The 26682-nt window shown below is 44.2% G+C and overlaps 1 protein-coding gene across 2 annotated transcripts in view; it reads left to right on the forward strand.

Annotated features, from left to right (window-relative positions):
- The first annotated feature begins 1122 nt into the window (after nt 1-1122).
- Nucleotides 1123-26682, forward strand: part of ROBO1 (roundabout guidance receptor 1) — a 602488-nt gene continuing 576928 nt past the window's right edge. The window contains exon 1 of one of the 2 annotated variants that reach the window (XM_084843506.1): nt 1123-1636. In XM_084843506.1, the coding sequence (XP_084699632.1) occupies nt 1366-1636 (271 nt within the window). In that variant the 5' untranslated portion in view covers nt 1123-1365. The remainder of the gene's footprint in view (nt 1637-26682) is intronic. The other variant, XM_084843507.1, reaches the window with a different exon arrangement.

Genomic DNA, 26682 nt, shown 5'->3' on the forward strand with positions numbered 1-26682 from the left:
AGTATGTTGGAGTAGAATTTTGATACACTTGCTACACAGCCTCCTTCAGAGCAGCTCTCAAGGATGTTCATGAGATTGCCAATTACTGAGGCAGCAAAGATAAGTGGATGAAAAAATGAGCATTTTTCACTGTTCTCATCTATCTTATCCACAAAAGGTTTATACAAAAAAAGACCTCAGTGATATCAAAGGACACTGCCAAGTTATTTTTTAAAACTTGCTTTCTAATGGCAAAACCTCAATTTATATAGCCTGAAATTCTTCAATCATTCTTCCTTGTAAAAGGGTTCTATATATTCCAAAGCAGGAATTGCCTATTTTAGTATAGCCAAAGAAATACGTGTTTTTAATAAAAGGCATTCAAGTATTTTTAAATCTTTCCACTTCACCTTATTTAACAATCATAGGAATTCTGAATATATAATATATCATTCAGTTCTATAATTTTTGAAGTAGAATCAGTTTTCTGTAATAATGTACATAGACATAGACATAAAATAAAATGTGTAAGTAATTAGCTGTCTAGTTTGAATGCAGGTTCGTCTGACCTTTACAAAGTAGGACACAATATATAATATTCATAGGAAGTTATAATGTTTCACGGGTTTACAACAATCTTCATATAATCTTAATTTTCCAGTTCTCGGTATTTTCTGTTTGACTTTTAATTCTATAAGGATTATATGGTATTAAAAATAAACTACAACCAAGTAAGCTTTCTGTGTAATTAATATCATACTAAATCAGCAGTTTTGATAGATGTCTTTGCACTTATTTTAATGGAAAATACTTTTTAAGTACCTTTTTGCTCTGCACTGTGAATGTCTTCCACTTGATTTGAGAATACTTTGCTATTTACTTTTATAGAATCCTACTCTATGTGATTTTAAAAACATGAACTTGAAATGATTTCCTCGATATTGTCCTTCAGTTCAGGAAAAGCTCTCCCTTCCTCAGCATTATAAACTGTTGCCTTTTACTAGATGTGAACATTCTCCTTTCTTTTGCCCTACCTCCAGAGAAGGATAGCACTTAAGCAAGCCCTCCTCCTTATTTGACAAGACACTGCTTTTTCCCCTTCCCACAAAGAGGTAAAGTCCCCTGAGACTGTAATTGCCAGGAGATGAAGCAATGATGGGGAGTGATCACAGTCAATAGCTTTGATTAACAATAAGGTAGAAAATTAGCAATGCTAGCATTCAACTACCCTGCCTCCTCTTCCCCATATGTCCACTACAGCATGTGCTGGCTGCTTGCAGAGTGTAGACAGAACACTTCAGAAGCTGTGAAATCAGAGTGAAGGTGCAACAGAGCACTAAATCTAGGAGAATAGTAAACAGAAGGGAGGTTTAAAAGCCAGAAGGAATGTTACTGAAGATATTACAGAAGTTAATCCAGCCAATGGTGTGGAAGGATGAAATGTGCTGTGTGCTGTCACTGTTTGTTTTCCTGTCATATGTGGATTTACTTGTATATGGACATTATTTGATCGAAATGGCAACTACTGTTACTACTATGAACCCATCAGCAGCTCTGATGTTATTTCCGACAGACTCTGATGACCTAGAGAGGGGAAACGACAGCGGAACACCACTTCCCACCTCAGATAATGAGGACAATTCGCTGGGCTACACAGGTAGAGTGTTTCTTTCCAAACTATTCCTTCCACTTTGCTTCCTCCATCTGCCATTCCCACCTGTACAGAGTTGTTTAACCATTCCTGATGCCACTACTATACAATATACATATTCATCCCAGAAGATGCAAATATACTACTGGAAAAAATGAGTTGTTTTTCTGAAGTCAAATGAAGATTTTTTACAACTGTGTGACCTCCATATTCTTGAGAGGAATGCAATATGTAATATTGTTGAAATGACAGAATTTGTTCCTCTCTTGATTTTTGAGAAAAGTAAATATAAAATTTGCTTCAGAGTAATTTGTTTTTAAAAGCTTTGTTGTCATTCATCACTGCTATTTGTAGACGTAATATGCTTTTTTTCTTTTGCAAGTCTCTTTAGTTTACATCATATTAGGCATGTTAGATCTGCATTGCATGAGGCTACATCAGAAAAAGAAAAGAAAAAAAGAAAATGATTAACAGTCTCAATGACAGAGTGGTACATCAGAAATCTTTTTTTAAAAAAAAAATTCTTCCACCCTTATTAACACTGAACACTACACAATTAACTCTACTGTCATCCCAATTATGCAAGTGTCAACTCTGAATCTGTCCCATTGAGTTTACTCGTGAAATAAAGTGCTATTCAGCGAGAATGACCAGTACTCATCTGAAATAACTAAATATGAAGAAATGAAAAGATTGTTGTGCTTCCTTTTTTATAGACTTATACTCCTAAGAAAGGGGTATCAGTTGTAGATTTGATAGGTGCATGAGTACATGTACTAGTAGAGATTATCTCAGTTGCTTGGAGTGAATGCAATTTTGTGAATTATAAAATCCTGTGTAATTTATAATTATTCCATTAGGTAAACAAAAGAAAATCCATGTTCAAAACTACCTCTGTATCAAAGAAATGAATAAATGACAGAAGGTAATACTGAAGTGCTAGTCATAAATATCTGTGTACACTACTACATTTAATGACACCTGCTTGCTTTACTGGTTCCTAACTTGGTAGGTCACACAATTTTTTTTTTGCCAAATTCATGTAGCCTTTCAGAAATAATTCCTTCTACAAAATGATTAAAATAAGTAGCATTAAGCACTTCTTCTCCTTGGTATTTAAAGTAAACAATACCAAGAAAAGCTAGCATGGCTTTCAGATCATTACAAATATTTTAAAATAACAAGGTAAGTTTTTTAACCTTCATATGGGTGCATTTTATGCCCAATGTGTGGCAAATAAGCCAACTCACTGGTCAGACAACCAAAAATAGTAGGTTTGTATTTATATGTGTTTACTTTAGATTTAAGAACCTAATCCCATAATTCCAATGATGACATAGAATGTCCATGTCAGAAAGGGCTTTCTAATTCAATTCTGTGGATAGTATCCAACACTGCCTACATGCTAGTGAGACCTACCATTAGTGCATCGGGAAGCTAGTGGACCCTGAAGCAAGTGGAAACACTTCTTTCCATAACAGGACACACCAACAGAGCTTGCAGCAGAAGGGAGCTCCATTGACTTGTTTCATTCCAGAACTGAGCATTTCGGCTCATTTCCGGGATTGCTTTAAGAAGCACTAGCTTTATGTTGCGCTAGCAGTGGGTTCCTCTGGTGCAACAGAAACAGTGGGAGTACAGCGTCAGTATTGGATACTTCTCTATGCCAGGAACAGCTCCATGAATGAACTCCCATTGAGCATGTAAAGTTGCCAATGGTACTAAAGTGACGGGAGAATTCTATAATCGCATCAGAGCTCTGGATCACACTGACTGGTAATAACATATCCTGGAGAAAACTTACTGGGAAGAAACAGGTTGTATACATCCATTTTATCTGGTGAGGCATGTTCCAGACTGGTGGATATCTCATGTTGCTAGATCTCAACAAGTAGGATTTTTCTCTCTCCCATGTACTAATTTCCTCATCACTCAAAGACTGGTACTTTCTTTCTGCCACCAACAGGGGGAACTTGAGGTATTCTTAGTTAAATGCCTCTGCATTTAACATCCTCCTCAGGAAACTGGGGTTTTCCCCCTAGGATAGCTTCCCCATGAGGCTATGGGCCAACAGTTGAAGTCTTTGGAGTCCTTCTCTGGGCTGAACAAGTACAACACAGAAAGGTTTTCTTCCCTCCACCCTCTTTCATTATATGGTAGCATGGTAAATCGACTTGATATTTAGCAGATGTCACACAAGCAGGATTTACAAGTTTACTAAACTCATGCTTATACTGAAACTACAAAAGAAGCAAGCAAAAGAGCTAAATTTTACCAACTCATGAGAGAAGGTGGGCATTTCAAGTGGGGATGAATACTCCATATGCTAAATAATATCCCAGATCTTTTAAATAATTGACTAACTTACCTTGGTTTTGGAAAGGGTTTTTTTTAGATCATATTCAAGGATATTTGGGGTTTGTGTATCCTCGGCCAGGCTGTGCCATAAACTTCTTTCAGGAATGTACGCTTGAGTCATGCAGGTTGTGTCTCCCTAACAAAACATGTATACCTCTTTCACTCTTCTTTTCTCACTTGAGTTTTCTGAACATCTTACCTTAGATGTTTCTGACTGGAGTCACTCAGGTAGCTTATGGTATAACTATGGCCAAAGGCATTTGAGCAGGACAGCTTTCATGTCCGTTCTCTCAGTTGGGGTGCCAGTACTTGAGTCTAAATTACCTAACTCTAACTTGAAGACTTATGTTGGGTAAACTAGCTCCAGAGCTTTGGAATAAAAACCCAAAGTTTACAAATAACAAGTACATTTTCCAATTATCTGTGAGTGAGATAGATGTGAGAACCTACTAGGGAGGTGCACTACTTCAGATCTGAACCCTGAATCCAAAGTGAAGTGGGGTGCTTCAGGCCACTTTGGTTGAAATCCAAAGTGGGTCCAAAGTGCTACAAGGTGGTCCGACATGGGTTGGGGGGCTCTGAAGAGCTTCGGGTCACCTTGGTGCTTCGGAAAGCCTGGACAGCCAGTTGTGGCAATGTACAAGTAGGGAGTGGGAGTGGAGGAGGGGGGAGGGGGAAGGGGGGAACTGTGCCTTTGTGAGTGAGATCTTGTCATCATGATCACAATTCCACATAGCCAATCATATTGATCATAATGTCACTGAGAACAGATATAGCAATTGTTTTCGGTCTCATAATGTCTGTGGAATGCACCCTTGTTGCTAAGGCAACTAGGCCAATGCTCTTTGTTTTGATGTGGGACATGTGGATTCATATGTGGCAAAACAGGGAGCATTGGCCTAATTGCCTGGCAACTGGATGCATTCCTTCCCCTGAAAACATTTTTACCCCCTTTTGAGCCCTTCCCCTGAAAATCACTACAACAGAAGGCACTATAATGTTCACAAATATTAGCCCTGGTTTGGGCTCATGACTAAAAGTCAGAACTTCTAAAATGACATGTCTGAAATGCAATTTCATATTTCTTGTACTATATTTTCAGCATGTCAAGAGAGTTTACCCAGGTCCGGTTCTATTCTAACACGAGTCAAAGGTCTAGTCCAGATGATGTGGTTACTTTAATGGACTGTAGTACACAGAAATTTAAACTGCCAATAACCTCTTGTAAGCCAATCATATCATGTAAAAGTGGAACTCATATTGAACAAAAGGTACTATGATATGATGAATAATAAATGGTTAAACAAAAATAATGGCATACTAAAGGATAATGACCCAGTAAGGGTCGTATTATATCTATTTATCTATCTGTATGTCAAGAACTTGCTAACTATGCCCTAGCACAGGGCTGGAGAACTTCCAGCCCTCAGGCCAGATGCGGCTTGCAGCCTCTTCTCCAGGCACCCCATCTATCCAGTTACCACCTTTCAATGCTTCCATAGGGAGCAGTCTTGTTGTAGCAGGTGCTTGTCTGAAACTCTGGGGAGCCACTGCTAGTAAGCACTGCTAGTAGACAGTACTAAGTTAGCTGGAACAAGACTTAGTAAAAGGCTGCTTCCTATGATAAAGCCTTAAAACATATTGAGTTGGATCCAGATTTAGTCATTCTTAGAGCAGACCCATTAAAATCAATGCAACATAAGTTAGTCATGACTGTTTTGTTTGGATCCAACCAATTAAGTTTGTTTATACTGAAGTTCAAAACAAAACCTTACCTTTAACAAACAGCATGCAGCTACCTAGATCTGTTTGTTTTCCTTACTCCAAAGTAAGCATGGTGGACTCCGTTTGTATTGGGAACTGTGATGTTTCTGTCTCCAGGTTATTTTCCCTCCTGTTTGCACATGCTCAATCCTGAAAAATCACCCCAGGACATATGCCTCAGCTTTGGCCAGTTGTCCTCACTGAATCTCAAAGCTTCAGCCATTTTACCTTGTGTCAAGGAGACACCCACTAGGTTAAGTCGTTTCTTTTAATAGATACAGAAGTAGCAACAGGAAAATAGATTTTTTCTAATTTGGTAGCATTAACAAATCTGACATGGAGAATTATATAAATAATAAAGCAAATAATATTTTATTATTTACAAGGAAGTTTATAGAAGTTATTATTTAACCAACGGAGGGCGCAATCTTATGTGGAGAGACGTCCATCTCTGAAATTGGAGATGACCGCCTATCCAATGCAAGGTGGACGGAGTGCAGAGGGGATCTTCTCCTCCATGCTCCGGCTGCCCTGCACTCATGGCTAGATGGCCGATTTTGGCTGTCTAGCCACAGGACCTCGGAGCAGGGGAGGGAAGGCCACACGACACATTGGAAGCATCGTACTGGCACTTCCATGCTCCCCGCCCCCAGGAACGCCCCTTTTTGCCCCACTCTGCACTGCTCTTCCAAGTGCAGATGCCAGGGTGAACCATGCCTATTATGAAGTGGCAGGGGTGGGGCAGGGAGGTGGTGTTATGGGAACTGACCTTGGAGCGCGGGCTCTGAGGTCGGTTCCCGGAAACCAACCAATCCTATGGCTATCTAGCTGCTGTCTAGCGGCCATAGGGTTGTGCCCTTATACATATTCCTTTTTCTTTCTTTTTTTTGGAATATTTTTTTATTTATTTCATTTTTATAAATGAAATAAACAATACCAAAATTACCAACAACCTAATCAATACTTCACTTTCCCAACAGTACAATATTCTAATGAGGACACCACAATAACAAGGAGAGAAGAAAAAAGAGAGAGAGAAAAGAGAGAGAGAAAAGGGGGAAAAGGGAGGAGGAAAGGAAGTGAAGAAAAAAAGAAGAAAGATTCCCTCCCCTTCGCTCCCCCTCTCCCTCCCCCTTAAAAAATTAAGTTTAAACTCCAACACCCCCCAGCCTCCGATGCCATTCTATTTTAAAAACTATATCTATAACCTTAAAAATCTTACAGTTTAATAAACAACCTTACATTTCTATTTCATATCATCAATCTTATATCAAGAAAACAGGTCTACAATTCATTCCTAAAAGCCTATATTAGTAGTAGTAGTAGTAGTAGTAGTAGTAGAAATAATAAAGAAATGTATATATAGTATTATATAATAATAAAACTTAATATAAACCTTCAATCAGTAATACATTTTATACTAGATACATTATCTATTTTAAAATAAAAAATATAAAGAAAAGCAAAACAATAAAATAAAAGATAAAAGAGAATAAACCAATATAAATATAATCTTTTATCTTCTGAATTAGCCTGAATCATATAGACAAAACACCAACGGTTAACCAAGCTTGTTTAAAGATTCCAGTTCATGAGGTTGTAACAGAATTTTCACGCATTTTTACATTAAGCCAAGCCTCTAGGGATGTACGAAAGTCACTTACCTGTTCGCAGATTATGTTAATGGTGGGGGGGAGGCGTTCCGTCCCTCCCCCCGGAAACCTCACTGGGGGGGAGGCGCTCCGTTCCTCCCCCCCGGAATCCTCTGTGGCCGGTTGTGCTCCGTGACAGCTCCACAGAGCAGCCGGCCAGGCCCGGCCAGGCCAGAAGCATCCGCAGCCGGATTTCCGGCCGTGGAGGGCTCTGGGTAAAAAAACAAAAAACAAAGAACATGTATGCAGATGGTGGCAGCTACGGCCACCGCCATTTGCATTCCTTATTTTTGTCCTCTTAATCTACGTAAATATTTACGTAGACTATGACGGCGAAAATCAAGGGGAACGCAAATAGCGTAGCGGGCGCTATTTGCGTCCCTTTTTGATTCCCCGTTTTAGCCTACGTAAATATTTATTTACGGCATAAACATTTATTTATGGCCGCCGCCATTTGCGTACGCGGTTGTTGTTTTTTTAACCCACCCAGCCATGATAAGCTACGTAAAGATTTACGTAAAGTGTTTTTTTTTTAACCTAGTCATGATAGGCTACATAAATCTTTATGTAGCCTATCACGTCTTTTTCTTTCTTTCTTTCTTTCTTTTTTTTTTACAAGAGTGGAAATGGCGACGGTGGCAGCCGGTCAGAAGACCGGCCGCCGGAGCCGCCCAGAAGATCCGCCCCAGGTGAGTCTCATCCTGGGGGGGATCTGCGGGGGGCCAGGGGGTGGCATGCCATTCCGCCACGGAGTTCAGGGGGCCAAATGCACTGGCGTTCGTCCTCACCGTGATCCGTGGCAGAATTCTCTGCCATCCCTAAGCATCCGCCATTTCATGATTCAGGAACTTCTTCATCTGACCTTCAGACACAATACAAAGTGTAGCAGGATATTTTAAGTAATATTGTAAGTTCATTTGTTTTGCCATATTCTTTGCATTGATAAATTGCCTTCTTTTATTCGCCTAGGGATGTACGAAAGTGACTTACATTTCGCAGATTATGTTGATGGTGGGGGGAGGCGTTCCGTCCCTCCCCCCGGAATCCTCGATGGGGGGGAGGCGATCCGTTCCTCTCCCTCTGAATCCTCGATGGCCGGCTGTGCTCCGCGGCAGCTCTGCGGAGCAGCTGGCCAGGCCCAGCCCAGCCCAGAGCCGTCCGTAGCCAGATTTCCGGCTGCGGAGGGCTCTCAGGGGAAAAAAAAAACCCGCGGCCGTAGCCACTGCCATTTGCGTATGCATTTTTTTTTTAAACCCACCCAGCCATGACAGGCTACGTCAAGATTTACGTAGCCTATCACGTCGTTTTTTTTTTTTAAAAAAAAAAACCAGCCATGATAGGCTACATAAATCTTTACATAGCCTATCACGTCTTTTTTTTTTTAACAAGACTGGAAATGGCGGTGGTAGCAGCCAGTCGGAAGACCAGCCACCGCAGCCAGAGCTGCCGCCGGAGCTGCTGCCGCCCAGAAGATCCGCCCCAGGTAAGTCTCATCCCGGAGGAGATCCGCAGGGGGGCGGCAGGGTGGCAGGCCGTTCTGCCACGGAGTTCGGGGGTCTCACCGAGATCCGTGGCGGAATTCTCTGCCATTCCTATATTCGCCACCTCTTTGATGTAGTCTGGGAATAACATAACTTTATCATGTTTCCAGGAAAGGCTTCCAGCCTCTCTTGCCAAGCGCAGGATGTAATCCTTTGTGGAGACTTTTGCAAATTGAACTATGATGGTGTAATCAGTCACTTTAGCATTTGGCACACGAAATGCCTGCTCAATATCAAGTAAATAATCAGATGAAATAGGGAGTATCTCATGCAAAAGTTTATCCACAAAAATAGGCAATTTTATATCATTAGGTAGATTTTTAATCCCAATAATCCGTACATTGGATCTTTTCATGAAGGCCTCCAGTTGAGAGATTTTATAAGAGATATTTTTAAAACAAATTTGTGATGTAGTTTCATTTCCTGCCACTCGGTTTTCAAGCTCATTAATTTTTGTCTCCATTTTTTGCTGTGACGCATTAATTAAATCCACAGCTCCTTGCAGGGCGGTGATGGAATTCTGGATTAAATCCAGCCTTTTGACTTGCTCCATAAATTGCGAAGATAAAGTCTTTATCAGCATGAATAATTCCCCTATATCTTCTGTCTTCGACACTTTTCACACAGAGGATGCGGGGGGAGTAGATGCCAGCTCCCTTCTTCTCCTCGGCGCAGACATGTTTCTCTCAATCAGATCTTCCAGCTCCTCAGATGTTCTCAAATATTGTTGTTGTTGTTCAGTCGTTGAGTCGTGTCCGACTCTTCGTGACCCCATGGACAATATTTGTTAACGTTTCTTAAATCATCCCTCAGAGGTTGCTGATATTTCTTAAAGCATATATTATTATGGAACATGTCAGCCCTGTTTTCTCCTATAAAATAGGAGTCTCAGTACAGCTTTTTGCATTGGTAAAGCTCTGGGGAGATAATCCTGGAATCCAGCCCCCCCACTATCGTGTGGGAGCTATCTTTCTCCAAGATGTTGTCCAGAGCTGTTGCCTTGCCCCCCCTTTCAATTTCAGGGGGGAGATGAAAAGGTTTTTCAACCTTTTAAAAAGCTGTTTGAGAAAGCTCCCACGGAGACCCATGGGAAGCTACCAGAGCAACATCGGTCCCAACCAGAAGTCCCCCTTATACATATTCCTAACCTACCTACCTACCCCTTCTAAACCCATCACCCAAACCAATCTCACTAGATGTACATTAACTGGACCTCCAAACCCGATCTCACTGTTAAACTGTCAGGACTCCCTTTTTAAGCTGCTCAGAATTCCACTCACTTACAAGCCCCCCCCTTTCCCTCACATACCAACATTCCCTTAACTCTATCTTACCTGGATAATATTTACAATTCAAACACAAACATTTACATTACCATGCACATGTTATAGGAACCTAGAAGGGATATAGGGGGCTTTAACTCTTTGCCCCCTGCTGCAGTCCCAACCCAGTTTGGGCACGTACACCTGTAATTTGCATATTTCCTAAGCAAATTGCAGGTTCCCCCCCCCCCGAAACTGCATAGGCAACACATCTAAAATATATGAAGTGTTTCTCAAGTATTTTCATCTTACATGAAATTTTTCATACCTTAAAATTGCAGAATAGAATGTAGTATATGCACTGAAAATTCTTCCATTAATAGGAAACCAAAATGACCAAAATGTTTATTCTTATCACATTAGAATGAAATAGAATGAATTGTATTTTTATTTTGTATTTTTATTACCATTCTGCTTTAAGCAATACATAGGTGCTAATAAAATACATCAATACTAAGACAGAACTAATATGACCTGCTTAACCCCCTGTTCAGTGATAATTAAATTCTAACTAATTAACAAGGGTGCTCTTTTTTTCATTGGCGGCTTGTCCCGTAGCTAATAAAACTGCCAGGTTGAGTAGATGAGAGTTTGCATTGTGTCCTCACCCAGATTTTTGCAAAATGCAAAACATTGCTTCTTCACTGAGAAAGTAACTATGAATGTTTAACTCAAAGCATAGATGAATAATCAAACTACAGCAAAACACAGAAAATAGGAAGTACTGTAGGCTTCAGACAACTGTGGTTATTTCCACTAGACCCCTTTAGCTGAGGCATTGCTTTTCTCCAATTAACTGGAAGTAGAATTAAAATGGAAGTTCCACACTTAATATAGTACTGTATTATCCACCCTTTCCCACTGGTTCCCATTATAGGAAAAGCCAAGCTCCTCCTATGCTATTTAATCATGAGTAAATCCTATTCATCAAAGATTCCCTGCAATATTAATTAAACATTTCCTCCTTTTTGTTCAGCCCATTTTATAGCTTCCTGTGATTAATGTAGATAGATTAGTGATGACTAGCCTATTAATTGTCTCTTGAAATGCCCCTTGCTTTATTTACAGATTGCCTCTATTTTTTCCCTTTCAGTTTTATACTAATATTGTATTATTTTGCTATTTAAAACTGAAAAGAAAAAATTGTGAGAGGAAAAGAATAAAGCCTCTACCTGTGGGAAAGGAATATGACAGTGGGGCAATTAAAGGGGCAATTAATAGGCTATTCATCTCTAATTTCCATTCATGCTTCTCAGGAAGCAATAAAATGGGCTAAACCTGCAAACAGGAAGCATTTTAATTAAGGGCAAACCATTAAAAACCCTAATAGCACTTTGTCTGTCTACACTAGACAGACTGGTTCGTCAGTTGTATTGTGTGTGTGTGTATATATATGTATGTGTATAATCAGGGATGCTTCCAGATGTGGCATTTACTGTTCAATAGCCATGCCTAATTCACTCACATTTAACAGAGTGTGCAGACAATGACATCACCCTTCCGTAAGTCTCCCATGTTTTCTTAGTGTGTTTTCCATTGTTTCCTACTGCGGAAATTCAGATGGAGTAGGGGGCAGGGGTAGAGAAGACTGTATTATTATTATTATTATTATTATTATTATTACATATACAACCCCACAGCCGAAGCTCTCTGGCTGGTTTACAGTAGCTTATAGTAGCTCAGTGTTTCTGCAGATGTAGGCAGAAATCTGCCAGCCCTACCATTACACAGAGTGAGGTAGCAGCCTCAGGCAGCAGATGCTGAGGGGCAGTGAGGTGCTTGAGGACAAAGCTGTGTATGCCCCTTGGTCTGCCTTGTGCCACCTAATCTAGCCTGCTGCCCTCAGGTGTAGCAGAGGATGCTGCCCTATTGCCAGTATTGAAGTAAAATTCAACCTTCATTCGCTTTGGCTTCTGTATGTGGGTTGGAAGGCGCTGTCTTGCCTTTGCCTCAGGCGGTAGGAAGGCTTGAGCTGGCCCTGTCTGTAGTTGAAGCAAAGTGGGAGGGATTTTCCCTGGGAAAGGTGGCTGTCATGCTGAGGATGCCCCTTCTTTCTCTTGCATCTCTTGTTGCAGACCCATTTTGTGTCCTTTCCCCAGAAGAGTCTTTTGTTTTAATCCTTGCATTCATGTGAATTGAAACACTTCAACACCGCAAAAACATACACGTCCATATGCACACCATGATGTTCAAATGGTGCTCAGAGTACGAAGGAAGAAACTATTAACTGAAGCAGCCACTTCAAAATATTGGGAGAGAGAAGAGTTGGGAGAAGAGCTTTTGCCTTTTTTAACCCTTATAAATCATTTTGTTCTTTTTGTTCTTTTTTTTTTTACGGAAGGGAAAGCAGCTTTTGATTCCCCAGGTCAGCATTCCCTTAATTAATTGTTTCTTGAACTACCTGTTCCCTTGTAGAACAACACTGAAATCACCTACTTAATTAGAGGATTCAACTACCTTTTGCTCATTTTTTCCTTTTTAAAATAATTGATTATGAGCACCATTTTCCTCCAACATAGCTGTTTTAATTTCTTTTAAAAAATATATTCTTTGGGGCTGCTTCCTTAGCACTTAGGTACTCTTCCTTGAGTACCTTACTCAAAGGTACATGGGGGGACCTGATCCAGATCAGGACACAAATTATGAAGGGTAGGGGGTCTTTAACCCTTCCCTTCTGCTGTGGTCCCAATCTGGAACGTCCTCCCCCCACACCTGCAATTTAAATTGCCCAGAAAGGATTCATTTGTGTAGATCCTTTTTTGGAATGCAAATTGAAGGTGCAGGGAACAGCAGGGGAGCACAAAGGATTAAAGTCTCTTAATTTCCACATTAGGGTCCCAATCTGGATCAGGTCCTTCATACTTACTTTTGAGAAAGAGGGAAAAAGTCATAGTTGCTAGATATGTCTTCAAAGATTCTGAGGAGCTTAAAAGGCAGCAAGAAAACTGGTTGATGAGAGGGGAAAATCTTGCTGTCTCTGAAAAGCAGCACCATCTCCAAGCTTACTTTAAGTACTTGGAATAGCAGATGTGGGTTGTGGTGGGGAACTGATTCTAATTAATGCCATGGTGGAGGCAAAGGTTGACTCCCTGGATGCCATAGTCCCCATCTAGATGTCTTTCCAAGAAATTTAGGTTTTAAATCATGCACACAGGGCCAAGTCATGTCACATGTAGTTCATCCCATGCACTGGGGAAGGAAAAGGAATTGTCCTTTCTACTCCCATTGATGAATGAAAGATAGCACAATATACATACAAGAGCTGCTAAAGCCCTTGTAGTGTGGAAGTCAGTTTCAGTTCTGCTTGTAGCTTACTGTGGAATAGCAATGATTTTGCGGTGCTACAAGCCTTCCATCTGGAACCTGCACAGGTCTGAAAAATTGTGGGAGGGCAACACAGAAAACTCAGGAGTACAACAGGCTAACAACAATGTATAGACACGTCTTAGTAGAGATGGGCAAATGAGCAATATTCAAGATTGCCAGGATTCTCCAAACATCTCTTGACACAAATCTAATGTGATTACTGTTCACGTTTGTGATCACTGCTTACTCTGCATGATAGGAAATGTGGGCATACCTAGCAGCGATTGAAGTTTCCCCAAATTTGCGCCAATTTCCTAATTTGCTAAACTTTCCTCCATAGACTAAAGTGGGGCCTATTCAGTCCATGAAGGAAATTGGCACAAATTAGGAAATTGGCGCCAATCGAACTGGGAATCAGGAATGAGTGACTACAAGCATGTGTTCAACAACTCATAAATATTTTCGGTGGACATGTGCTCGTGTTCACATTTGGGCATGATTGCATGTTTTGTGAGGAAAATGAAATTCTCATACATCCCTGCTTCTCAACAACACATTTGCTTGCTGCTTTTTAATCTCAGCAGAAATCTATGGATTTCAAATAATTTAACAAGGTATACACATATCTGTAAACTAATTTCTAGCGGGAAAACTGATGAAAAAGTAAATGATTATCAAGGAGATCAATAGAGATTATAAAACACCATCAGTCTAGGGATGTCAGAGAATTTCTCCACGAATCTCGGGGAGGCCGAATGCCAGCGCATTCGGCCCCCCGAAATTGGTGGAGAAACGGTCTGCCACTCCCCCGCCACCCCCGGGACGGGACTTACCTTGTGCGAATGTCCCTGGCAGCGGCGGCGGCTCTGGCGGCGGTGCGGCGGCGGCCGGTCTTCCGACCGGCTGCCACTGCCGCCATTTCCAAGTTAAAAAAAAAAAAAAGGTGATAGGCTACGTAAAGATTTACCTAGCCTATCACAGCTAGATTTTTAAAAAACACCGTGATAGGCTACGTAAATCTTTACATAGCCTATCATGGCTGAGTGAAAAAACAAAACAAAACCTGCGCGTATGCAAATGGCGGCGCCCATGGGCACCGCCATTTGCGTACGCGCAGGTTTTTTTCCCCACTGAGCCGTGATAGGCTACGTAAACATTTATGTAAGCTATCACGGCTGACTGCAGGGACGCAAACGGTGGCGGCTACGGCCGCCGCCATTTGTGTCCCGGCAAGACAGGAGGATTTGCGGCCGGAGGGATGGGGCGCCTCCTCCCCGGCCAGCATTTCAGGGGGGAGGGATGTGACGCCTCCCCCCTGGCCAGAATTTCAGGGGGAGGGACAGAGCGCCTCCCCCCCACCGCAAATCAAGCTTCGGGTTCAGGTAAGGGACTTTCGTACATCCCTACCAGTAACATAAGTAAAACATAAGCAAAAGTTTTGCCCCTGTCTCAAGGAGCTTACAATTTAGATTTAGGTACTGATGGAGAAAACTGAGGTGGGGTAGAAAGGCAAAGGCAAAGAAACAAAAAGGTTGGAAAGAGGGGACAATATAGAACAGCAACACAGAAATGTGCCAAATGTACAAAATTAACTTTGATAGTAGAAGAAATGGGTGAGAGTGAACAGGAACTAAAACTGTTGAGATATGCCAAGGAGAAGAGCAACATCACCATCGCTCCATTCATGACTCAGCATGGGGGACACCTCTAACAAAAATGGCGGTAATCATCTTTATATCCAGGGCAAATAGCTTCAATGAGGGCTAGGATTACATAGAAGAAAAAGAAGTTAAGAACAATAACTACTTTGGAAATGAGAAGAATGCTGCAGATACATAGGATGTAGAAGGAAAGAGGGAGTGAATGGAGACAAAATAGCTGGTCACAGGATGTGGGAAATAGTTAGTAGAAGTCCAAAGAAATGAATAGGATGGTGGGGTAGAGGACCTGGAGGAAAGAGAGGCCCAGAGAAAAAGTTGAAAGATGAACTGGGTGGAGAAATGAGCCTCATAGGGTTCAGTTCATCTACTAAGCATGTAGGACACAGCTGTGACTTATTGCTCATGTAGGTTGGGGCTCAGCTTGATAAAATAGGAGGGCTAATTAGGAAGGACCCCAGAAGCAACAATGGGAAGCATCCTCTCACTTCGTTCTTTAGGCTGTTTTACAGTTGCTGCCCCATGGTTCCAAAATGGTCACAAATGAGTTATATCCTTTAAAGTTCATCAAGATAATGTCTATAATAATTATCTATGCCTGTTATATATGCGTTATTTTCATCATCATAATTTTATTTTTATGTAAAAAGATGTAGGAGAAGTAAAAGAAAAAATATGTTCACTTTATATTTTAGATACAGTTAGGCAATGTAATTAATAAAGTAATAATTTCTGTTGATTGCTTTAGGAGCTCTAAAAAAATTAAATCACGAGATGCTTCTGCATACCATATCTTCATCCCCCTATATATTTATCAGTGGTTGCAAAGTAGTTTCTAAGATGGTATTGTGCTTTGTTATTGAAGTGTGCTTGTGCATTATAAAAAAGAAAGCAGCACGTTTCCTGTTTAACTTGCCGTGACATAAAATATTGGGGAATCATTTAACAGTTCACTGAATACAGCTCACGTTACCCTGTTTTGTATGGTGACTTGTTAAATTAGCAGCACAGCTAAACATTTTCAGATAAGGTTCACTACTACTTATTAGGGTGGTATTTACAATCCTTATTAGGGGTATATGTTTAAGAGAAATTTCCAAACCATTGCATTCTTTGGGTAAGATTACTCAATACTCATTTTGCCATTTCAGTGGCCCATACCTGTTTTTAGTGTGCAAAGGTCTTAAATTGTGTGTGTGTCCCCACATTCTCAATACCCTTGTATGAGATGAAAGTACTTAGAAATATCCCTGTGATTAATCAAATGGAAGACTATAAATTAATATCCTATATTCCACACATGTAGGGAAGAATGCTCATACATTTTCTAGTAAAAAAAAGACCCCAATAACAACATGACATATGCAAGAAGTAATTCTCTTTCTCCAAGTTGTAATTTAAAGGGTGCCTAAACATGACCTACTTTTAGTTATGGGTAACTTCTATGAAAACATAGGCCAGAATAATCATGAACTTGAAAACATTGCAGGGAAGCATGGATTGGAAGTTATCAGTCAAAATGGCCAATTGCTGAGCTCTGATTTTCTATTCACAAATACTATTTTGATTAATAACGGTACACTTATGGGAAGATTAAGTGTTCCTGATGACAAATGTTTATGAATGCCTTCTATGCAAAGAGATCATGTGATTCTAGGTCTTTGGAGAGCACATAACATGATTAACCAATCATCTTTGTGTAGCAGGAAGGAGAGTTAAATCTCTAAACAAAATGACAAAGAAAACTGATGATACAATTTTCTTATGATTCAAGCTACATGATGTATCTATCGCTAGACTATATTGTTTCCTTTTGTAGGTGAGGGACTGAATATTTTGATGCTCCCCCATATAACACTGCTCCTCCCCAAATTCTGGACATATAAAATGAGCATATCAGAGGGATTATAGCCTAGCGTTCCTCCTGGCATGCTAGGAAGCATATCTTGAGAGCTGTTTAATGAAGCAAAGATTCTTACAGAGCAATCCTATATATGTCTACTGAGAAGTAAGCTCTATTGAGTTCAGTGAGACTTACTCTCAGTAAATGTGTTTAGGTCTGCAACCTAAAAGTGATATAGAAATAAGAGCAGGGTATAATTAAGGCCTAGATTTGAATTGAAGGGTTGCCATTTGAAGATATTTCACTGAAAAGCAAGTGAATCCATGCTGAAGTCTCGGCATCTGCAGATGAGATTTATCACCATTAAGATACCGTGAATTACTGGTTTGCTATATGTGGGAATTCTGAAGCAGGTGATGATTTGTTGGTAAGGTGTTAAAAAAAACTGTTGCCTTCAGAAAAAGAAAGTTTAATGAGATGGATGCAATACTTCAAAGAGGTTCTCATGGACTTAGTCTCTACTACAACCCTGATAGTCAACCATGACAGTTCATTAAAACAGTTCCAGTTGAATTATTGAATTCCTGGATACAATTGAGCAGATAAAGAATGGTAAAGCTACTGAACAGGATTTAATAAATGCTAAACACTGGGTGACTCTTCAGTTATTAAAACTAGCTGAACTATTCAGTGAAGTATGGGAAAAAGAGACTGTTCCCAAGGAGTGAAAGCATAGCTTCATTGTCCAGATTCCAAAGAGGATGCTCTTACAGATGAGAAGAATTGGAGGGGAGTTTACCTGCTTCCTATAGTCCGGAGCCTTCTGTAGAATTGTTGTCTGAAGAAAGAGTTAATGGAGAACTATAGTGGCGGGGGGGGGGGGGATCAAGTTGGCTTTTGGCCTGGTGGGTCATGTGACAATCAGTCACACTGAGAACATTTAGGGGAAAATGCATAGAATTGCCATACTCACTGTGTGCAATTTCACTGACATCACAAAAGATTCAGCAGTCTCTGTATTTCAGCATGCTTTATCTAGTTCAAGTATGACTTTTGCCAAAGAATATGCTGGGACTTATCCAAATCATTGCTCAGGTGATGTTTGCTGAAAAATCATTGTAGTTTGACATAAAAATACAGTTTGCTTTAAACAAAAAAATGCAAGTAATTGTTACTCTTAAATGGTTATTTATTTCCCTTTTGTTTTAAATCTATTTAATTTTGAGTCCATAACAACCCAAAGAGGAGAAAACAAACACACACACACTTGTATACCAAAACCAAACATACCAATGTCAACAATAAATAAATAAATGAAATAGCAAATCTGAAAATTCAACATAAATTAGTTGTTATCTACATTGTTTTCTACAAGCAGTAATTATTTTAGCCCTGGGGAAACAAAGAACAAAGGGTGGGGGGAGCTCTAAAGGAACCAGGAAGTTGCAGTTCCAGACAATGGGAGCTTTTACTCTAAAATGTGTTATCTTTTTAAACTCAGTGGTCATCAACAGTTCATAAATCTTAGAGGCTCACAGGTGTTTGTTGGGTTGTTCTGTGGGGAGTTTTAACATTTTTGTTTTTGTTTAATTGCAAATGTATTCACTTCCGCATAGTTTTATTATCTTATTCTGGGTAGCCCTGTTTTGCTCCAAACTGATAAACATTGAACCACCCAAGTTCACTATTAAGGGAAGGCACCAAGCATCATTTTGAGGGGCTTTTATAAACTTGTAACTGTCAGGGTGGAAACTGAGCCCATAGAGCCCCAGAGCAGTTCTGATTCTGAGGAAGAACAGCAATCTGTGGGAGAGGAGCCCGCTCATCTCTCAGAGGCACAGCAGCAGGGAGAGATTCCTCCTGCCAGCATTCCTGGGATAGATAGTGACCCTGACAGTGAGAGAGCACTGGAGGGGGGCTTGCTGGATGCTCGGCGCAGACGCAGGGAGCAACGACAGATGGAGGGTGCTGAAAGGAGGCGCTCTGCTCATTTGGCGCTAAAACAATGGTCACGTCCCAAGGACCCAAGGGAAAGAGGGAGGATCTTTCCCTAGCCCTTAAGTTCAGAGTCTTCCCGTGGTTCTCCTTCAAACGGGGACCAACGACCTTACCTGGAGCTTAGGCTACTCTGCTATCTTTCCCCAGTGCTGTTTCTTGCTTAGTCGCTAGTGATTAGTATCTGTAAGAGTCATAAAGTAATAAAGGAATAAAGCCTTGGATAGAATCCTCCTCATCTGTGTCCTGAGTTGGCTATTGGAGGGGACTGTAAGAGGCAGCTGGGGCGCTCCTGACAGCTTGGTCCCCGTTCCTCTTTTTTTTTTTCTCTGCTTCTACTGCTTCTGGAGGGTGCCATGGATGCGGCGATGCAAGCTCTTGAGTAAGAGAACCAGGCTCTTCGTGATCAAGTGGCTGAACTGACAACTGCTGTACAGGCTCTGCAAGCTGCGTCTCAACCCCCACCACCCCCAATTCCCCCCACCAAATGTGCCCGGTGGCTCTGCCAGAGAAGTTTTCTGGTGAGAAAGGACTTTTTCAGATTTTCCGTGCCCAATCGGAGCTGTACATGCGCCTTCGACCTGAGGATTTCCTGACAGAACAGGTTCGTGTGGGCTTTATTATTAACGTACTTTTAGGCGTGGCAGCTAAATGAGCTTCAGGACTTCTTCTCGCTAATGACGCCCTGCTCAGGGAGTAACAAGGTTTCATGACAGCGATGGCCAGATTTTTCAGTGACCCCCTGCACATGCAGATGGCTTCTCGGGTAGGGATGTACGAAAGTCACTTACCTTTTCACAGGGGTGATTCGTGGTGGGGGGGAGGCGCTTTGCTTCTCCCCCCGAAGTTCAGGCAAGGGGGGGGAGGTGTCCCGCCTCGCCCGGCTGAAATTCAGGCTGGGGGGGGAGGTGCCCCGCCTCGCCCGGCCGAAATTCCGGCCGGGGAGAAGTGCCCCGTCTCCCCGGCCGCGAAAGAAAAAGTAAAAAAAAACAAACAAAACCCCAAAACCCCATGATAGGCTATGTAACAATTAATGTAGCCTATCACGGCTGACTTTGGAAATCTAGCCATGATAGGCTACGTAAATCGTCACGTAGCCTATCACGGGTGTGTGTTTTGTTTTTTAAAAAACTTTTTAATTTTGTAATGGCGGCGGCAGCAGCCGGTCGGGAGACCGGCCGCCGCCCCCGCCGAAACGCCGCCGGGACCCGCCGCCGAGAGGGACATTTGCTGAAGGTAAGTCCCATCCCGGGGGGGGGGGGCCAGCAGAGAATTTCCCCAACACTTTCGGGGGGGCGAATGCCTCGGCGCTCGGCCTCCCGAAGATTCATGGAGAAATTCTCCGCCATCCCTATTCTTGGGAGATTTGCTGCCTCAGGCAGGGCAAGGACTCAGTTTCCAGCTACACAACAACTTTTCACTTGCTGATGCAGGATTTACAGTGGAATGATGCTGCTCTGGTGGCTCAGTTTTTGGACGGTTTGAACAACGAGATCTTGGATGAATTGGCACGCATGCCTAGCCCGCCTACTTTGGAGGACCTCATCCAGACCTGCCTCCAGATAGATAGTCAGCTGGAGGGGCGCCGGCAGACCCGGCGGGGCGCCGGGGGCCAAGATTTCCATCCTCCCATTCCCCCATGTTTCCTGCCCCCTCCCCCACCCCCGCCCCTGCAGTGGGGGCAGAGGAGACCCCGATGCAGCTGGGAGCTACCCGAGCCCCACCCCAGCTGTCACCGGAGGAACTCAAAGCTAGCTCAAAGTGGGCTAGATGAAACAACGATCAGGTGGATCCACAGTTGGCTACAGAATCGGACTCAAAGAGTGCTTATCAATGGGACCTTCTCAAACTGGGGAGAGGTAACGAGTGGGGTACCGCAGGGCTCAGTCCTGGGCCCAGTGCCCTTCAACATTTTTATTAATGACTTGGAGGAGGAGGTGCAGGGAATGCTGATCAAATTTGCAGATGACACAAAATTGGGCAGGATAGCGAATACTTTGGAAGACAGAAACAAAACTCAAAGTGATCTGGATAGACTGGAGCGCTGGGCAGAAAACAACAGAATGACATTTAATAGGGATAAATGCCAAGTTCTGCACCTAGGAAAAAGAAACCAAATGCACAGTTACAAGATGGGGGATACGTGGCTCAACAACACTACAAGCGAGAAGGATCTTGGAATTGTTGTCGATCACAAGCTGAATATGAGCCAACAATGTGATGTGGCTGCAAAAAAGGCAAATGCTCTTTTGGGCTGCATTAATAGAAGGATAGCTTCCAAATCCCGGGAAGTACTAGCTCCCCTCTACTCAGCACTGGTTAGGCCTCATCTAGAGTACTGTGTCCAGTTCTGGGCACCACACTTTAAGAAGGATGCAGACAAACTGGAGAGGGTTCAGAGGAGGGCAACAAAGATGATCAGGGGACTGGAAACAAAGCGCTATGAAGAGAGACTGAAAGAACTGGGCATGTTTAGCCTTGAGAAGAGAAGACTGAGGGGAGATATGATAGCACTCTTCAAGTACTTGAAAGGTTGTCACAGAGAAGAAGGCCAGGATCTCTTCTTGATCATCCCAGAGTGCAGGACACGGAATACTGGGCTCAAGTTACAGGAAGCCAGATTCCGGCTGAACATCAGGAAAAACCTCCTGACTGTAAGAGCAATACGACAATGGAACCAATTACCTGGGGAGGTGGTGGGCCCTCCCACACTGGAGGCGTTCAAGACGAGGCTGGACAGCCATTTGTCAGGGATGCTCTGACTTGGATTCCTGCATTGAGCAGGGGGTTGGACTCGATGGCCCTGTAGGCCCCTTCCAACCTTAGTATTCTATGATTCTATGAACTAGAGCAGCGGCGCGCAGAGCGCTGATGTTTTTGGTGCAGAAAGCTGGGACATTTCACCAAAACCTGCTGCACCAGCCCCACAGCCCCACTGCCTCCTCCTCCTCTCCTTCCTCCTCCTCCTCACCCCCAGGCCTGACTAGGCTGCCCCCCAAGCCTGTTGTGGGTCTCCAGTGTGGGGATCAGTTCCCCACCAGGTGGGTCCCTTCCGCAACCCCCCCACCCTCCCATCTGCTATTGCATGTTCACCTCCACTCCTCCCAGTGGAGTGGGGTGGAGGCCCTAGCTTTAGCGTACTCTGGGGCTATGACCAGTTTCATGGATGAAACGTTCATTCACCTCCACAAGATTCCTACCCTGCCTCTTCTTGCCCCCTTGGCAGTGGAGACCATCGATGGGTGTCTTCTTTCTTCGGGCGCAGTGACCCGGATTACAGCTCCACTCACTCTGCATGCCCAGTCCCATGTTGAGCAGATTCAGTTTCACTTGGCCAAGGTTCCCCAATACCCAATCGTGCTCGGTCTTTCCTGGCTCTCTAAGCATAATCCTCAGATTTCTTGAGGGCTTCAGCAAGTGGAGTTCTTGTCTCCCTACTGCCGGGAGCATTGCCTCCCAACTGAGGTGCCAGTCCCAGCCCAGGCCTTAACCCTTTCCTCCACCTCCTCACCTGCTTCTGGCAGTTCTTCAGCTACCGTGATCCTCCCAGAGAAGTATGCGGCTTTTGGGGATGTTTTCAACAAGAAGGAGGCCGACCAGCTCCCCCCTCACTGCCCTTTTGACTGTGCCATTAACCTCATTCCTGGGGTGACCATCCCCACTGGCCAGCTGTATTCGATGTCGGAGCCGGAACTTCAAGCTCTGCAGGAGTTTTTGGACATAAACCTCAGCTGTGGCTTCATTCACCCCTCCTCCTCCCCCGCCTGCACCCCTACTATGTTTGTGCACAAAAAATCAGGAGAACTCCGCCTGGTGCATGACTTCCGAGCATTGAATTTGGTCTCGATCCCCGACAAGTACCCACTCCCCCTCATACCGGAGATGCTGGAGTGCCTGGGGCAAGCCAAGATTTTCACAAAGTTGGACCTGCGTGGCACCTACAATCTGATTTGCATCTGGGAAGGGGATGAGTGGATGACCTGTTTCGGCACCCAGTACGGAGCGTATGAATACCTAGTGATGCCGTTTGGGCTTGCCTGCGCCCCCCCGCCAAGTTTTCGCGTTTTATGAATGCCATCTTCTGGGACTATTTGGACACTTTCCTCATTGTTTATCTCGATGATTTACTTATATTTTCTGAGGACCCCCATGCCCATCAGCACCATGTCTCTGCCTCCAGCACCTCCGCAAGCACCATCTTTATGCCAACCTGGAGAAATGTGCATTTGACCTAACCTCTTTGGACTATCTCGGCTACATTATCTCAGCTGACAGTATCAGGATGGATCCTGCAAAGGTCCAGGCTGTCCGCTCCTGGCAGGCTCCATCCACCAAGAAGGACTTGCAACGTTTTCTGGGGTTTGCTAATTTTTACAGAAAGTTCCTGCCCAGCTTTGCTCGGCTGACATCTCCTCTCACGGACTTCCTTAAGGGCAGGAAATCTCCTTTTCATTGGATGACATCCGCCCAACAGGTTTTTGAGGAACTTAAGAGGCTTTTTAGTTCTGAGCCGATCCTGGTACATCCCGACCTGAGGAAGCCTTTTGTAGTGCAAACTGATGCCCCTGACATTGCGGTGGGGGCTGTGCTTTTTCAGCCAGATCGGGTGGGCGGCGGGTTGCAACCCTGCGCCTACCACTCCAGGAAGCTGAATATGTCTGAGAGGAATTATACCATCTGGGAGGAGGAACTGTTGGCCATCAAGTCCACTTTGGAGACCTGGTGTCATCTTCTGGAGGGGGCATAGCACCCAGTCAAAGTTAGAACCGACCATCGCAACCTGGAACGTCTTCAGACAGCCCATGCCTTAAACCAGCAGCAGATTAAGTGGTCGCGCTTTTTTCCCCCGGTTCTACCCTAAGATTTGCCATGTGAAGGCCTCCGACAACCTACAAGCAGATGCTCTTTCTCGTAAGCTGGACCTCCAGCCAGGGGCTGAGGGGAATCCCTCCCCCTCTCTGATTCTTCCCCCTAAGAGCCTGGCGGCAGCTGCGGTGCCTCACTCTTGGGAGGAGCTCCTTCACTCTGAACAGGCTCAGGATGCTTTTGTCCGCACAAAAGTGGAGGAATTGGGGGTAGCCTCTGCCCCCCCAGTCTACCCCCTTCTCTTTGCGAGGTGGCCTGCTTTACCATTCCGGCTGGGTCTATGTGCCTTCTAAACCCCTCTGTGAGAAGGTCCTCCATCAGTGCCACGACTCCCCCACCGCTGGGCATTTTGGCTTCACCAAGACCCTGTACGGAGTGACGCGGGATTTTTGGTGGCCTCGTGTGTGTCGGGATGTGAAGACCTATGTCGCCTCCTGCCCGACCTGCCAGCGGGTGAAGGCTCCCTCAGGCAAGCCCACAGGCTTGCTTCATCCCCTGCCTACCCCCTCAGGACCTTGGAAACTGCTCTCCCTTGACTTCATCACTGACTTGCCTTGCTCACACAGTAAGACCACTATTCTGGTGGTGGTGGATTTGTTTTCCAAGATGGCCCATTTCATCCCCTGCTCTGGGTTGCCCACAGTCAGGGAGACAGCGGAGCTTTTTTTGGCGCATGTTTTCCGGCTCCACGGATGACCCGAGGGTCTCATTTCGGATAGGGGGCCCAAATTCACTGCCCATTTCTGGAGGGAGCTACCTGGGCTTCTCCAAGTGACGCTCCATCTTTCCTCCACCCACCATCCCCAGACGGATGGCCAGACCGAGTGCACCAATGTGGCTCTGGAGCAATATTTGCGCTGTTATGTCAATTACCAGCAAGATGACTGGTTATCCTTGCTGCCTCTTGCAGAATTTGCTTATAACAATGCCTCTCATGCTTCCACCTGCCAAACTCCATTTTTTGCCAATTTTGGTTACCACCCCAAGGCTTTCCCATCCACCCTAGCTCCCTCTTTGGTGCCTGCAGCCCATGAGTTTTTAGAGTTGTTGCAAGAGGTACACCACCTCTTACGGGACTCCCTCAAGCAAGCCAAGACAGCCTACAAGGCCTCTGTGGACCGTCGGCACCAGCCAGGTCCGTCTCTGCAACTGGGGGACTGGGTTTGGTTGTCCACCCAATACCTCCCCTCTCATTCGCCCGCAAAGAAGCTCGCGCTTCGTCGCATGGGGCCTTTCCAGATTACAGCCCAGATTAACCCTGTTGCTTTTCGCCTGGCTCTCCCCTGCTCCATGAAGATCCATCCTGTTTTTCATTGGACCTTGCTGTCCACCCTGGTTGCTGGCGACCCTCATCGCTTGGCTGGCTCACCACCACCACCAGTACTGGTGGAGGGGGAGTTTGAGGTCACAGAGATTCTGGACTCCCACCTTTCTCGCGGCCGCCTGCAATATCTGGCGGACTGGAAGGGATACGGGCCAGATGAGTGATCCTGGGAACCTGCGGAAAATGTGCATGCTCCATTGCTGCTGAGGCGTTTCCACCAGCTGTACCCCCACAAACCCAGGGCCCCAGGGGAGGAGCACGAGGGGGGGCCTCATGGGAGCGGGGATGATGTCAGGGTGGAAACTGAGCCCATAGAGCCCCAGAGCAGTTCTGATTCTGAGGAAGAACAGCAATCCATGGAAGAGGAGCCCGCTCATCCCTCACAGGCACAGCAGCTGGCAGAGATTCCTCCTGCCAGCATTCCTGGGATAGATAGTGATCCTAGCAGTGAGAAAGTGTGGGAACGGGGCTTGCTAGAAGCTCGACGCAGAGACAAAGAGCGATGAGCGATGGAGGGCGCAGAAAGGAGGCGTAGCGCCCGTTTGGCGTGCAAGCAACGGCCGCCTCCCGTGGACCCAAAGGAAAGAGGGAGGATCTCTCCCTAGCCCATAAGTTCAGGATCTTCAAGTGATTCTCCTTCAACCGGGGATCAACTGCCTACTCGGAGCATAGGCTACTCTGCTGTTCCTTGCTTAGTCGCTGGTGATTAGCATCTGAAAGAGTCATTAAGTTGTAAATAGGGATGTCAGAGAATTTCTCCATGAATCTCGGGGAGGCCAAATGCCAGCGCATTTGGCCCCCCGAAATTGGTAGAGAAACGGTCTGCCCCCCCGCCCCCCCCCCGGGATGAGACTTACCTTGTGTGAATGTCCCTGGCGGCGGCGGCCGGTCTTCCGACTGGCTGCTGCCGCCGCCGCCATTTCCAAGTTAAAAAAATAAAAAAAAACACATGATAGGCTATGTAAAGATTTACATAGCCTATCACGGCTAGATTTTTAAAAAACACTGTGATAGGCTACACAAATGTTTACGTAGCCTATCACGGCTGAGTGGGGGAAAAAAACTGCGCGTACACAAATGGCGGCGCCCATGGGCACCGCCATTTGTGTTCCTTATTTTGGCATGTGTAGTCTATGTAAACATTTACGTAGACTACGGCGAAAATAAGGGGAACGCAAATAGCATTCCCCTTATTTTCACCGTAGTCTATGTAAATGTTTACGTAGACTACACGTGCCCAAATAAGGAACGCAAATGGCGGCGCCCATGGGCGTCGCCATTTGCGTACGCGCGCGTGTGGTTTTTTTTTTCACTCAGCCATGATAGGCTACATAAACATTTACATAGCCTATCACGTTTGACTGCAGGGACGCAAATGGCGGCAGCTACGGCCACCGCCATTTGCATCCCGGCAGGACAGGAG

Source organism: Heloderma suspectum, chromosome 3, assembly GCF_057233095.1.
Source record: "Heloderma suspectum isolate Gila_16-S chromosome 3, 16-S_ref, whole genome shotgun sequence".
In the NCBI taxonomy this organism is placed as follows: Eukaryota; Metazoa; Chordata; class Lepidosauria; order Squamata; family Helodermatidae; genus Heloderma; species Heloderma suspectum.